We start from the raw sequence: 11,367 nt of genomic DNA, 5'->3' as shown, positions 1-11,367 counted from the left end.
TCAGGGTGCAGGCGGTGGTCTCACTCGTTCAGGGGACCGCAGAGAGTGCCACTGGGCAATGGGCCTCCGGGGATTGGCCAGCATGTCTGCCCAGTGCCGCAGGCCAGCCCCGCCAGCCGCTGCCCCCACCGCCACCCTCCCAATGGCCTCGTTCTTGCCCAGCTTGTCGTAGTCCAGCACAGTCAGCTCCACTTGCACCTTCTGGGGTGGACAGGGGTGGGGAGAGGAAGAGGAAGGGGTAGTTGAGGGAAGCAGGCCCAGGGGAGGCACTTAGGTATCGTTGCTTAGGACATTCCCTCCCTGGAAACCAGCCTTATGGCACCCTTTTCCTTAGCAACCAGACTCATAGCACCCTCTCCTTAGCAACCAGACTCATGACATCCTCTCCCTAGCAACCAGACTCCTAGCCACCCTATAGGACAGCGTAGAACGGACCTCAAAGGTTTCATTTCTGACACGGTGAAACTTGAGAGTAGCAGAAAGCCTCATCTTTCTCCCTTGTGGTGGCTGGTTTGAACTGCAGACCTTGCTACTTGGTCAGCACTAGATGCAGAACCCTCTGTGACACCAGGATGCCTTCGGGTAAGCTTTTGAGGGGACATTAGATCGAGGACTGCGGCCTTCACTATGAGTTTGGTGGAGGGTCCAGGTCAGCCCAGATCCGAAGGTTTGACGGGAGTGCTCCAGGGGTGGGACTAGACATCGTAGTTGGGATGAACCTAATGGTAAGGAATCAGGAGCCCGGGTGGCATGGAGATTACACGCTGGGCTGCTAACTACAAGGTCAGCAGTTCAAAACCTCCCACTGAGGGGGATGAACAACAGAAACGTGGGTGAAGGGAGACAGTGGGCAGTGTAAAATATGAAAATAAAATCATTTATAAATTATCAAGGGCACACCAGGGTGGGAAGGAGGGGGAGGGAGGGGAAAACATCAGAGCTGATACCAAGGGCTCAAGTAGAAAGAACATGTTTGGAAATGTTGATGGCACCACATGGACCAATGTGCTTGATGTAAGCGCTCTAGAAGCCCCCAATGAAATGACCTATTAAAAAAAAAAACAACCAAATGAAAATAACCCATTGATCTGAGGGAAAGATGAGGCTTTCTACTCCTGTAAAGAGTCACAGTCTCAGAAACTCACAGGGATAGTTCTACCCTATCCTGTCGGGTCACTCTGAGTCAGAGTTGACTGGATGGAAGTGCTTTTTGGTTCAAAAAGAAAACACCCTTCCATGAGTGAGAGGGCTCCCTGGTCCTCCCCGCTGGTCCTCCTAGGAGGAGGAAGAGGTTGAGAACCCAACTTCACATCTGCAGGTCTCTAGGGCGTTGCTATTGAGTGTCTCTTCCCCATAGCACTGGGTGGTTTCTAAGGGCCTGGGGCTCTTGGGGATGGGTTGCAGAGTTGGGGTGATGGGCAGGTCTGGGCTCACCTGGACCTGGTCGCAGGGCACCTCAAAGCTGAAGGCCTCATTGTAATAGGGGTTCAAGGTGTTCTTCTTGATGGTAGTTTTCTTCTTCCTCACCTTTTTGCCTCCCTGGAGCAAGTGAACTTTGACATACGGATCTGGGGAGAGAGAAGTTACCTGGCTGCCTTCCCCCAGCCCTCACCTCCACCTCAGGAGAATGATTGAGGGAAGGAGGCATGGCGGAGGCACTTAAGTATCAGTGTTTAGTACATCCTCTTCTTAGCAACCAAACTCTCCCTAGGAACCAGACTCAGGGCATCCTCTTCTTAGCAACCAGGCTCAGGACAACGTCTCCTTAGCAACTAGACTCATGGTATCCTCTCCTACTGGAAGACCCCAATTAAGAAACGGAATGCTATACTTCTTTGGACCAGCATAGAGATTGACCCCCTATCCACCCTTAGTTCTCCCTCCCCTTCATGGATGCTAATCTGCGTTCTCCCAGGGGAATGTGGAACTGTATCCCACATACCCCCTGAGTGTGCCCAGGCACCTTCGAGACCTAAGCCAGTAAATCTGCCCACTTCACTGTCTTTGCTTTCCACCCACCTGACAAGCCCCCTACATCCATCTTCTTCAGGTTTTTTGCCTCCAGGACGATGACCGTGAGCTTCCCGGCTGTGGGGACATAGCGGAGGGAGAAGCAGATGTCCCCGAGTTTCTCTTGCTGAAAGAAGAGAAAGGCCCCTATCACCAGGTGCCCCCGGCCACACAGCCAGCTCCTGGCCCTCCCTCCCGCCTTGAAACGGAACGGATTTGACTGTATGGATCATATCACAGCCTACCACGGGAAGAAGGGGGCCTCCAGAACCCTTCCCTGTTCCCCTGCAGATCCCGGACATGGCTCCAGAGGCAGCTGTGCGGACAGAACAGGGAAGGACCGGGGTGTGCCAGAGTGGTGGGGGTCCTGTTACCACACCCATTCACCCCTGTGCCAACAAGCCAGAAAGGGCCTCAGAATCAGAGGGAGTCTGAGGAACAGGCTTTGCTATGCAGGTGACAGCCTTGCTTGCTGCAAAGCAAGGAGGGCTGGCAGTACGTGCTGTGGAAGACCCAGCTGGGGGGGGCCTTTACTGTGGATTAAAACCCCCAGGCAAAGAGAGGCAAGACTGCCATTGTCCAGGAGTTCATCTTGCTGTGATCCCCAACCGCTCGCCCGCGGGTGCATCAGGCTGGAGCCCCCAGGCCACGCTGCACTGGGCAAATCTGCTGCCCAGACCTCTGTAGTGTTTTGAAAAGCAAGGGTGTTGCTTTGGGGACGAAAATATGCGTGGCCCAGTCCGTGATAGCTCCAGTGGCCTCATCAGCATGGGAAAGTTGAACATTGCCTAAGACTGGAGAGGAATGGATGCATTAGAATGCTGGGTGCTGGCGACGTCTAGCCAAAGTCCCATGAACTGCCCTGCCCAAACAGATCTGTCCTGGAAGAAGTACAGTCAGAGTGCTCCTTAGCAGTGAGGTTGGCAACCAATCATAATGATCGATATATAAACCCCTCCCAGGGGGATGGAGAACAGAAAAGTGGATGAAGAGAGACAGCGGTTGGTGTAAGATATGAGAATTATATATATATATATAAATTATCAAAAAAAGGGAAAAAATACATATAAATTATCAAGGGTTCATGAGGGAAGGAGAGTGGAGAAGGGAGGGTAAAAAGAGGAACTGATACCAAGGGCTCAAGTAGAAAGAAAATGTTTTGAAAAGGATGACGGCAACCCATGTACAGATGTGCTCGGCACAATGGATGGATGGATGAATGGATGGATGGAGGGAGGGAGGGAAGGATGGAGGGATGGATGGATGGTGATAAGAGCTGTCCGAGCCCCCAATAAAATGATTTACAAACAAACAAAAAAGAAGCGAGGTCGACTGCCGCGGTGCCTGCAATCATGGACTGGAACATAACCACTGTGAGGATCGCGAAAGGTCAGTAAGAGTTGGGGACAGGACTCACAGTTACCAGAGGAAGCCAGAGGTACAATCCCGGGAGGGGGCGGGGCGTGAACCTGGTGGAAGGGTCTTGAGAGCTTGTAATTGGGCCAGGATGGGAGTGGGCGGTCCTAAACGCGGGGGCGTGGCCGAGCGTGCTCACCTCCTCTCGCGGAGTCGCCTGTAGCTCCCTCCAGGCCAGCACCGGCCGCCCCAAGTCCACGGAGCTCATAGGGACCCGTACCTCACCGATGGCGTCGTTGCGGGAGAAACGGTCGAAGTCGTACACTGCCATGACCAGCACTCTGCCCCCCAGCTCCACGTATGGGACCTGGGAGGGGGTGGTGCGCAGGAAGAGGATGAGGGGACATAGCGAGGCAGAGAGGGAGGGAGGAAGGGACGGAGGCACAGGGAGTTGGAGACCTGGAGTGGGGCAACAAGGACCTGCTCTAGGGAGTGGTCAGTGAAATCAAGCAGAAAAGTCCAGGTCCCAGGGAACACTACAGAGGTCACTGGAGCCCCAAGGGACAGTCCGGAGATGTAGGGAAGCAGTCTGGGGGTTGATGGAGTCCACAGGGACCAGTCAGGGTTCTAAATGAACAAACCAGGGGTATTAGAAGCCAATCAGAAAGCCCTGGTGATGTAGTGGGCTGGGTTACAAGTTGGACTGCTAGCCACAAGGTCAGCAGTTTGAACCTATCAGCTGCTTCACTGGAGAAAAATGAGGCAGTCCTCACCCATGTTGATTTACAGTTTCGGAAATTGCCCCAAATGGGTAGATGCCACTCTGGCCTATAGGGTTGATAGAAGTTGGGATCGACTCAATAGCAGTGGGTGGATTGGAAGTCCAATGGGACAGTGCAGGTTTCCAGAACCAAATGGGGTGGTCCAGGGAACAACCCAGGAGTCTGTGGAACCTAGGTGGGACAGCTCAGGCCTCAGGGGATAGTTCAGCCCCCCCACCCCGGAATCCTCATGGGACACTGGAACTCAAGAGAATGGCAGCATCAATGGATGGGCAACTGGAGTTCCAAAGGAACAGCCTAGGGGTGAGCGAGTGTCCTGAAAGGGACAACCCAGGGTCCAGCTCAGCCCCTGGAGCTGGTGTCGACCGCCTGCACTGTGTCTGCCCCTGGTCATGCTGAAGGTGCCCGTCCCCAGCACTCCGGGGACGGAGTGCAGGCTGCCCACAGACCAGTGATGACAGCAGCTCACCTTGAAGGCAAAGTTCTCTCCGAAGTGTGGGTTCAGCGTCTGCCGGTGCACCTTGGTCTCATACCGCCTCCGTTTGTCGGGCAGGAGATAGACCGACACATAGGGGTCTGAGGAACCACCCAAGTCCAAGGCGGCCAGTGCCTCGGCCTGGAGGATGCCCACCAGCAGCTGTGGGAGGCCCAGGCACAGTGAGAGGGTGGAGACACTCCTCTTAGCTGCCCCTCCTGGCTGTCCTCCAGCCCTCCTGCACCACACCCACCTGGCCACTCTGGAAATCGTAATCCAGTGAGTACTGCAGGCGTCCTAGATCATGCTTCTCAGCCACCTGTTGCCCTGGCCCAGGGGGTGCTGGATCCAGCTCCTCCACTTCTGGCTGCACCTTCAGAATTCAGAGGCAAAGGCAGGTAAAATCTTCCCCTGGTAGGGGAAATCCTTTAAGCTCTGAAGCCAAAGGGAACACAACAGATCCTTTGGGTCCTATTTGATCACTTATGGGCTAAGTGGAATCAGTGTTTGATTATTAATGTCTGCTCAGTAGGGACTAGAGATAATGATACACTGTGCTGTGCTATGTGCCTGTTGGTCTTTGATTAGTAATGTCTGCCAGGGGAAGGGAATGGGCATGGTGGTATGTGTGTGCTTACGGATGTTTGATTGATGTCTGCCATGGTAAAGGAACGGACCTGGTGATACATATGCTGTGTGTCGGGGTCTGATTAGGGTTGTCTGTCAGGAAATGGGAATGAACATAGGTTGTGTGTGTGTCGATGCTTGAGTAGTGGTGGGTTCTGCCAGAGGAAAGGGATAGTGGTGACACTTGGGAATGGTGTGTTTGACATTCTAGACTAGAACTGTAGGGCTGATAGTGTTACCCACAGGAAGGATGCAGGTTTTATCTCACACATTAATGGATGCACTGTGGTGATTGTCTAAAACCATGTTGGTTAGTGACTTTACCACTGCAAAATCATGGAGGAGAAGCAGCGTATTCAGAATCGGAAGGCAGCTCCTTAACCTAAGGCAGCAATTTTCAAATCTCAGTGTGAATCAGAATGCTCCTGAACAGTGTGCCTCTGTGCAGATTCCTGGGGTCATCGCCCAAGAACCCTGATTCAGTAGGTCTGTGGCTTGGTCTGGAATTTGCATTCCCACCAGGTCTCCAGGTGAGGCAGATGCAAATGGTCTTGGAACACCCCTGGTTTAAAGGATCCGGATGGAGACTGAGTACCAGGACCCTCACAATGATCACAGCAATTTTGGAGGAGAGGCTGTGGGAAATAGTAGCTATGACTGTGGGCTTACGGCTCAGAGAGAGAGAGAGAGAGAAATATAGAGAGAATATCTCAAACTCACCCTCCCTCCGGGTTAGGAACCTAGGACTCTGTATCCCTAATGCTCCGATCCTTGAGCATGTTCTCTTGTCTTTTCCACTCCAATGATCGCACCAGACTCCTCCACAGTCCCCTGGCCTCAGCTCTGTTCCCTACATGGGTTTCCAGGGCATTCACACCAACCCTCACCTTACCCTGTCCCCCTCTGGCTCAAAACTCCTCCCAGTTGCCTCCCACAAGTGGACACTGCTGCTTTCTTCAGACTCTTCATCCTGGAACTTGGTTATTATAATGTGCTCTGTATTATCCAACCCACCATCTCACTGGGTCCTACCCGTAATGCCGGATTTCTCCAAAAAGAGACCTTTCTTTCAGGTCTTTCTTCCAAGTCACTGCTTGGTGGATTTGAACTGCCAACCCTCCAGTTAGTTGCCGAGTGCATTAAGGCTTTGCACCACCCAGGGGCTCCATGTATTATCTGTCATTGTTCTGAGCCACTGGGTTTACTTTGGACCCATGGTGGCCTCATGTCATAGAGTAGAACTGCCCCGTGGGGCTTCCGAGGTTGTAAGTCTTTCTGGAAGCAGACTGCCATCTCTTCCTTCTGAGCATGGGTTGGTGGATTCGAACTGCCAGCCTTTGAGCAACGCTTGGACCATCATGCCACCGGGACTACGTATGTACTAGGGCAAGTGCAAATGCACTGCTACCACAATCATGGAAAGCTTTCTTAAGTGCAAACGTAAGAAACGTGAAGCTCTTGTTTCTCAACATGGCCTCCACCTAGTCCTACCTGCTTCTGAGGACGGGTTTCCGTCCCAGTCCTCCCTCCCTGAAGAACCTGGCACTCTTCAACTGGACACTGGGTCAGAGGGGGCCCTTTGGAGTTTCAACACTCTTGGAGTTTTGGGGGGAATATAAATACATCTCAAGGGGCAAGATGAAGACAGGGTGGATGGGCATGGTTTCTGCTGAGAAGCTTGCAGGGCAGCCCTCGTCAGCCTTGAAGAATGGGTAGGTGCCTTGCCAGGAATTCCTCAGTGCAATGCTTCTGGCCTTTTGGCCATCAGACGGCTTTCCATGGTCTCAAAACTTCTTCATCATAAGCCCCTGGGATCATCCTGTGTCCTCCAAGAAAATGGATCAAGATGACCCCCTTTTGGAGTCCCCCGTCCCTGAAAAAAAAATGATCCCTATAACCTTCTGAACTGACCTCCCTGTGTCATATTTAACTGGCCCCACAGCTCCCTTCAGAAGCCATCGTCTCGACTGTGCTTGAAGGCATCCTAACAAGATTCAAACAAGGGTTTCACTAAGAGAACCCGTCTGTAGCCACCCACAGGTTCTCTCAGTGCTATCCTTAGAGTAGAGTACAGTAGAGTAGAGTAGAGTAGAAATCACCCGTTATTCTGAAAAGTAGCTCAGTGTTCTCCAAAGATACCTCCGAATCTGTATCCTTCTTCCCAGAAGTGCCTTCCCCTTGTGCTGGCTTAGCTGTTGTCACCTCCTTCAGGCAGTTTCCAACTGCCGGCCCACACATGACCCAGTATGAGCCCTGATCTCCCATAATGTCCCCTACTGCTGACAAGGACAGGGGAAGCCACCTGACCGGTTTAACTGATGAGGCACCCACACCTAGACTCGGGGGAGGCAGTAGGCTGTGGGTGAGCCTGACTAGCCAGCGCCCTGACAAGTGAGGAGATAGGTGGGTCCCAGCCAATCAGGGACTACTGCTTGCTTTCCAACCAACCAGGGACAACTTCCATTTTTTCCCCCTGGAACACCCCAGCCCTGAGCCCCTGCCAGACATGAAAAGGGGCCTGTTAGGGGCGCTGAGGTTACATTAATGGTGGTGGAATGATGTGGAAAGATATCGCTAATGTTTTTTCCAGCATGAAGAGTATATCAATGGCCCTGGAGTGTACACGTACAAGGTGTGGGATCGGAGAATGTTTTTTGTTGCATGTGTTTCTGCCACAATCAGAAAACAAACGAGCAAACAGGTATACGAATAACCGTGAGTACAAAAGAGAAGAATACGTTCTAAGAATGGAAGGTGGCGATGATGTCACAGCTCTTCTTGGTGGGATTGGATTATTGGATCGTGTGACATGTGGACGAAGTGGTGATAAAACTGTTGAACAATAAAAATTTAAAACTAAGGGAGGGAGGGGGGGCTGATACCAAGGGCTCAAGTAGAAAGAAAATGTTTGAGAATGATAATGTCAACAAATGTACAAATGTGCTTGGAAAAATGGATGGATGGATGGATTGTGATAAGAGTTGTATGAGCCCCAAATAAAATGGTTGAAAAATTTTTTTAACTAAAATTAAATACCAAAAAAAAAAAAAAAGGAGGGGGGAGCTGCTGAGCTGCTGGGTCTCATTGCTTTTGCCCTTTCAGTAGAGTAGATCTGCTGGTGGACGGGGGTGGTGGGGTTGGGGGGGCTTGTCCCCAATGTATCCTGACCTTACTGCTCAGTAAACCTGCCGTGCTGCTTCCCCCTACCGTTTTGTTCAGTCTCTGCATTGCCACCATGCCTCCGCTCTTTTGGAAAGTTTGGCGGAGCTGGGAACCACCTGGAAAAGGGGTCACCGTACCCCCAACATGGCATGGATCACCCTGCATTCTGAATGCCTGTGTCGCTCTGCCTGGATCCCCCTCAGACTGAAAGCTGCATCTTCAGGTCCCCAGAGTTCAGTCAGGTGTAGACGGACACAATGACGAACTACAGCGCCAGGCTCAACCATCATGAAGCATGGGCAGGACCGAGTGACGTTTCGGTTCTGTCCCGTTCAGGGGGCTTTGAACCGGTTCAACACAGCCTGGTAATTGCCCTCGGAAACAAGGGCTGCGCATGCGCATTGACCAGCCTTATTTTGACCTAAATAGACAACCCACAGCGGTGCGCCCTTCGAAGACGGTGGCCAACAGCATCCTTGTGAATATGGCAAGCCCTGACCATAATGTTTGTCTCCAAAGGTCCAGTCACAGTTCTTTTTCCTGAAAGTCTCAGGAGACTGATCAGGGATGCTGGTCACTGTCCGGACCCTGGAGAGTAACCCACACTCAACACTGTGTAAGTTGGCTGCCATCTTTGAGCGGTGCATGGCTGTTTGCTTCCTACTTGGGGTCAGAATACAACAGGTTTGGCTGCTATGCCATGCATCTGTAGCCCTTGCTTATTATACTGAACCGTTTGAAACTGGCTTGAAGCCTTGATACGGTTACCTATAAGGTATCCATGCCTCAGGCACAGCTTGATGGCACCCTACAACCCCAGGTGGGGAGGAGACAGAGACGGAAACTGGGCAAACCATTGAGATGGGCAACGCTGTAGGTGGGAGCAGGATTTCGGCCACAGCTAGACCACACCTTGTCTATATAACTCCGCCCCAACTCCTTCACTTCTTGCAGGTGGAGCTGGGCTTGAGCTTGTATCTTCTTGCCAGACCTCCGCCGACAACGCCTCCGGTAGAGACAGAAGCAGCAGCTGAAGGCGAAGAGGCCAGAGACCAGCACGATCGTGGCCAGGGCCCAGGGGGGCACTGCAGAGGGGGTGGAGACAACGGGCATTGAGGACCCTGTGCGGACCCTGAAATCCTGACCTTGTTTTCCCTCCAACCACGTCCATTCCATCTCATTCCTGTGGTTTCCTTCCAACCCGATTACACCTGCCAAGCGATTTGATGCGCTAATCTAGGTAGACACCGGCTGGACTTCCTGTTTTATTAGTTCCAGCTCTCCCTTCACCCCCTGTCTAATTTCTGCTCAACCCCATGTTGCTTTTAGCAGGAGTTCTTCCGCTCCCAGGACATCCTCTGCCCCAATTATAACGAGAAAAGAGATTCTCCGATCCAAGATCCTATTCCAGTCCACATCCCTTGATCCAATTCTGGGTTGTCTTGCAAACCTAATTCTTCCTCCCTATTTCCTTCAGGTTCCAATCCAGCATTCCGACCTATAACCCCATCCGGATTTGTCAGCCCATCAGCCCGGGATCACGCGTCCGGATCCCGCCCCTTTGGAAATCCTGACCAGGCTTTTTGTGCGCTCTGACTTCAGGGCTTGCTCACCAGGGCTGTGGCTGATGCGGCTGGAGTCGGGAGGCGCGTCAGTAGGTGGAGGCCCCGGGGATGGAGGCTCTGGAAACATGGCGAGGGCGTTCTACAGTCCTCTTTTCGGAAGCTCAAAAGCGTCCTAGACGCCCACTCTCAAGCCAGGCATCCTTTGAAGCCCTGAACAGCAAAGAACTACAATTCCCATCGGCCCCTTGGGAAGGCAGCGGGGTACAAACCGGCCGTCTGACGCAAAGCATGCTGGGCGTAGTAGTTTCATCTTCTCCACACCTGAGGGCGAGCCCTGGGAGGGTTGGGGTTCCAGGACCAAAGGGACGCCGCCTCCCTTTAAGACACCCCCAGGAATCCTGCTGACTTCTGACCCTCCTTCCGGTCTTTGACACTTCGTCGGAAGTAGGAGCAGGAGGGCATGAGAACAAGCGCACGGAGTTGCCCTGGGAGACAGCTGGCTCTGCTCCGGTGGGTTAGAGCACCGATGGTTGCTGGGGTAACGGTCTGTTGCCAGGACAACGGGCGGGGCTTACGCACAAAAGTGAAGTACGGGCGGGGCAGGTTCCTTCTGGGAGCTCTTGGGCCCCGGGGCTCTGACTGGGATCCCGGGACGCAGAAAAGTGGGGAGTGTGGGGCAATCTGTGGTCCACGCACATGCACCCACATCAGGCCCCTCCCTCCACATCTGTCCCCCGCAGTTGAGACTCAGGTTCCCCTCCTCCCCGACTCTTGCGAGGGAAAGGGGGCCTGGGTGGCCTCTGATGAATCCCCCACCCCCTGGGCTTATTCCCCTATACCGCGCACCCCAGTCTTTGTCTGCACACCTGTTCTTGGTGTGTGTCTTCTGACTCCAATAGCCTTTGTCTGTCCGTCCTCCCATCTGGCTCAGGCCCCTGCCCCCTGTCTGAGTCTCTCTGGTCCTCTGTCCGTGATCGGGTCTCCCTCTCCCAGGGCCTCGGTCCATCCCCACCCCCACCCCCTTTGTCTGCCCTCCCACACCTATCTTCTCTCTGAATCCCAATCTCCCCGTTCCAAGCGCCAACCACCCTGTGCCCTCTCTTGGTTCCTCCCACCCCCGAGGGGAGGGGGATGGCTCTAGGGAAGGGAATGAGGACGGGGCGCAGGGAGTGGGTGCCAGCCCAGCATCTCCTACCTGTTCGGGGGCTGCACGGGACCCTCTGGGGAGACACAGCGGCACCAGCCCCGCCCGGCCCCGAGCGCGAGCAAGCCGGAGGCGCTGTCCAGGGTGCTGGTCTCGGCTGAGCTGAGCAGAGTGGGCTGTCAGCGCGCGCGCTCGCGCGAGTGCGCGCCTGTGTGGCCCCGTTCGTCTCGGGTAGGCGGAGCGCCC

General features: G+C 53.6%; 1 protein-coding gene across 1 annotated transcript; it reads right to left on the bottom strand.

The window, feature by feature from the left end:
• On the bottom strand, positions 1–10,104 carry SYT5 (synaptotagmin 5). Its single transcript, XM_075537450.1, has 8 exons — positions 10,026–10,104; positions 9,325–9,497; positions 4,877–4,996; positions 4,618–4,785; positions 3,566–3,733; positions 2,020–2,137; positions 1,435–1,568; positions 1–201 (listed from the first exon to the last, which is right to left on the bottom strand). The coding sequence occupies exons 1-8, from the start codon at positions 10,102–10,104 to the stop codon at positions 1–3; spliced, it is 1,161 nt and encodes a 386-aa protein (XP_075393565.1).
• Between the last annotated feature and the right edge of the window lie 1,263 nt (positions 10,105–11,367).

The sequence above is a fragment of the Tenrec ecaudatus genome, chromosome 18 (assembly GCF_050624435.1).
Source record: "Tenrec ecaudatus isolate mTenEca1 chromosome 18, mTenEca1.hap1, whole genome shotgun sequence".
NCBI classification, from domain to species: domain Eukaryota; kingdom Metazoa; phylum Chordata; class Mammalia; order Afrosoricida; family Tenrecidae; genus Tenrec; species Tenrec ecaudatus.
This window is presented reverse-complemented; position numbering and strand designations above follow the sequence as displayed.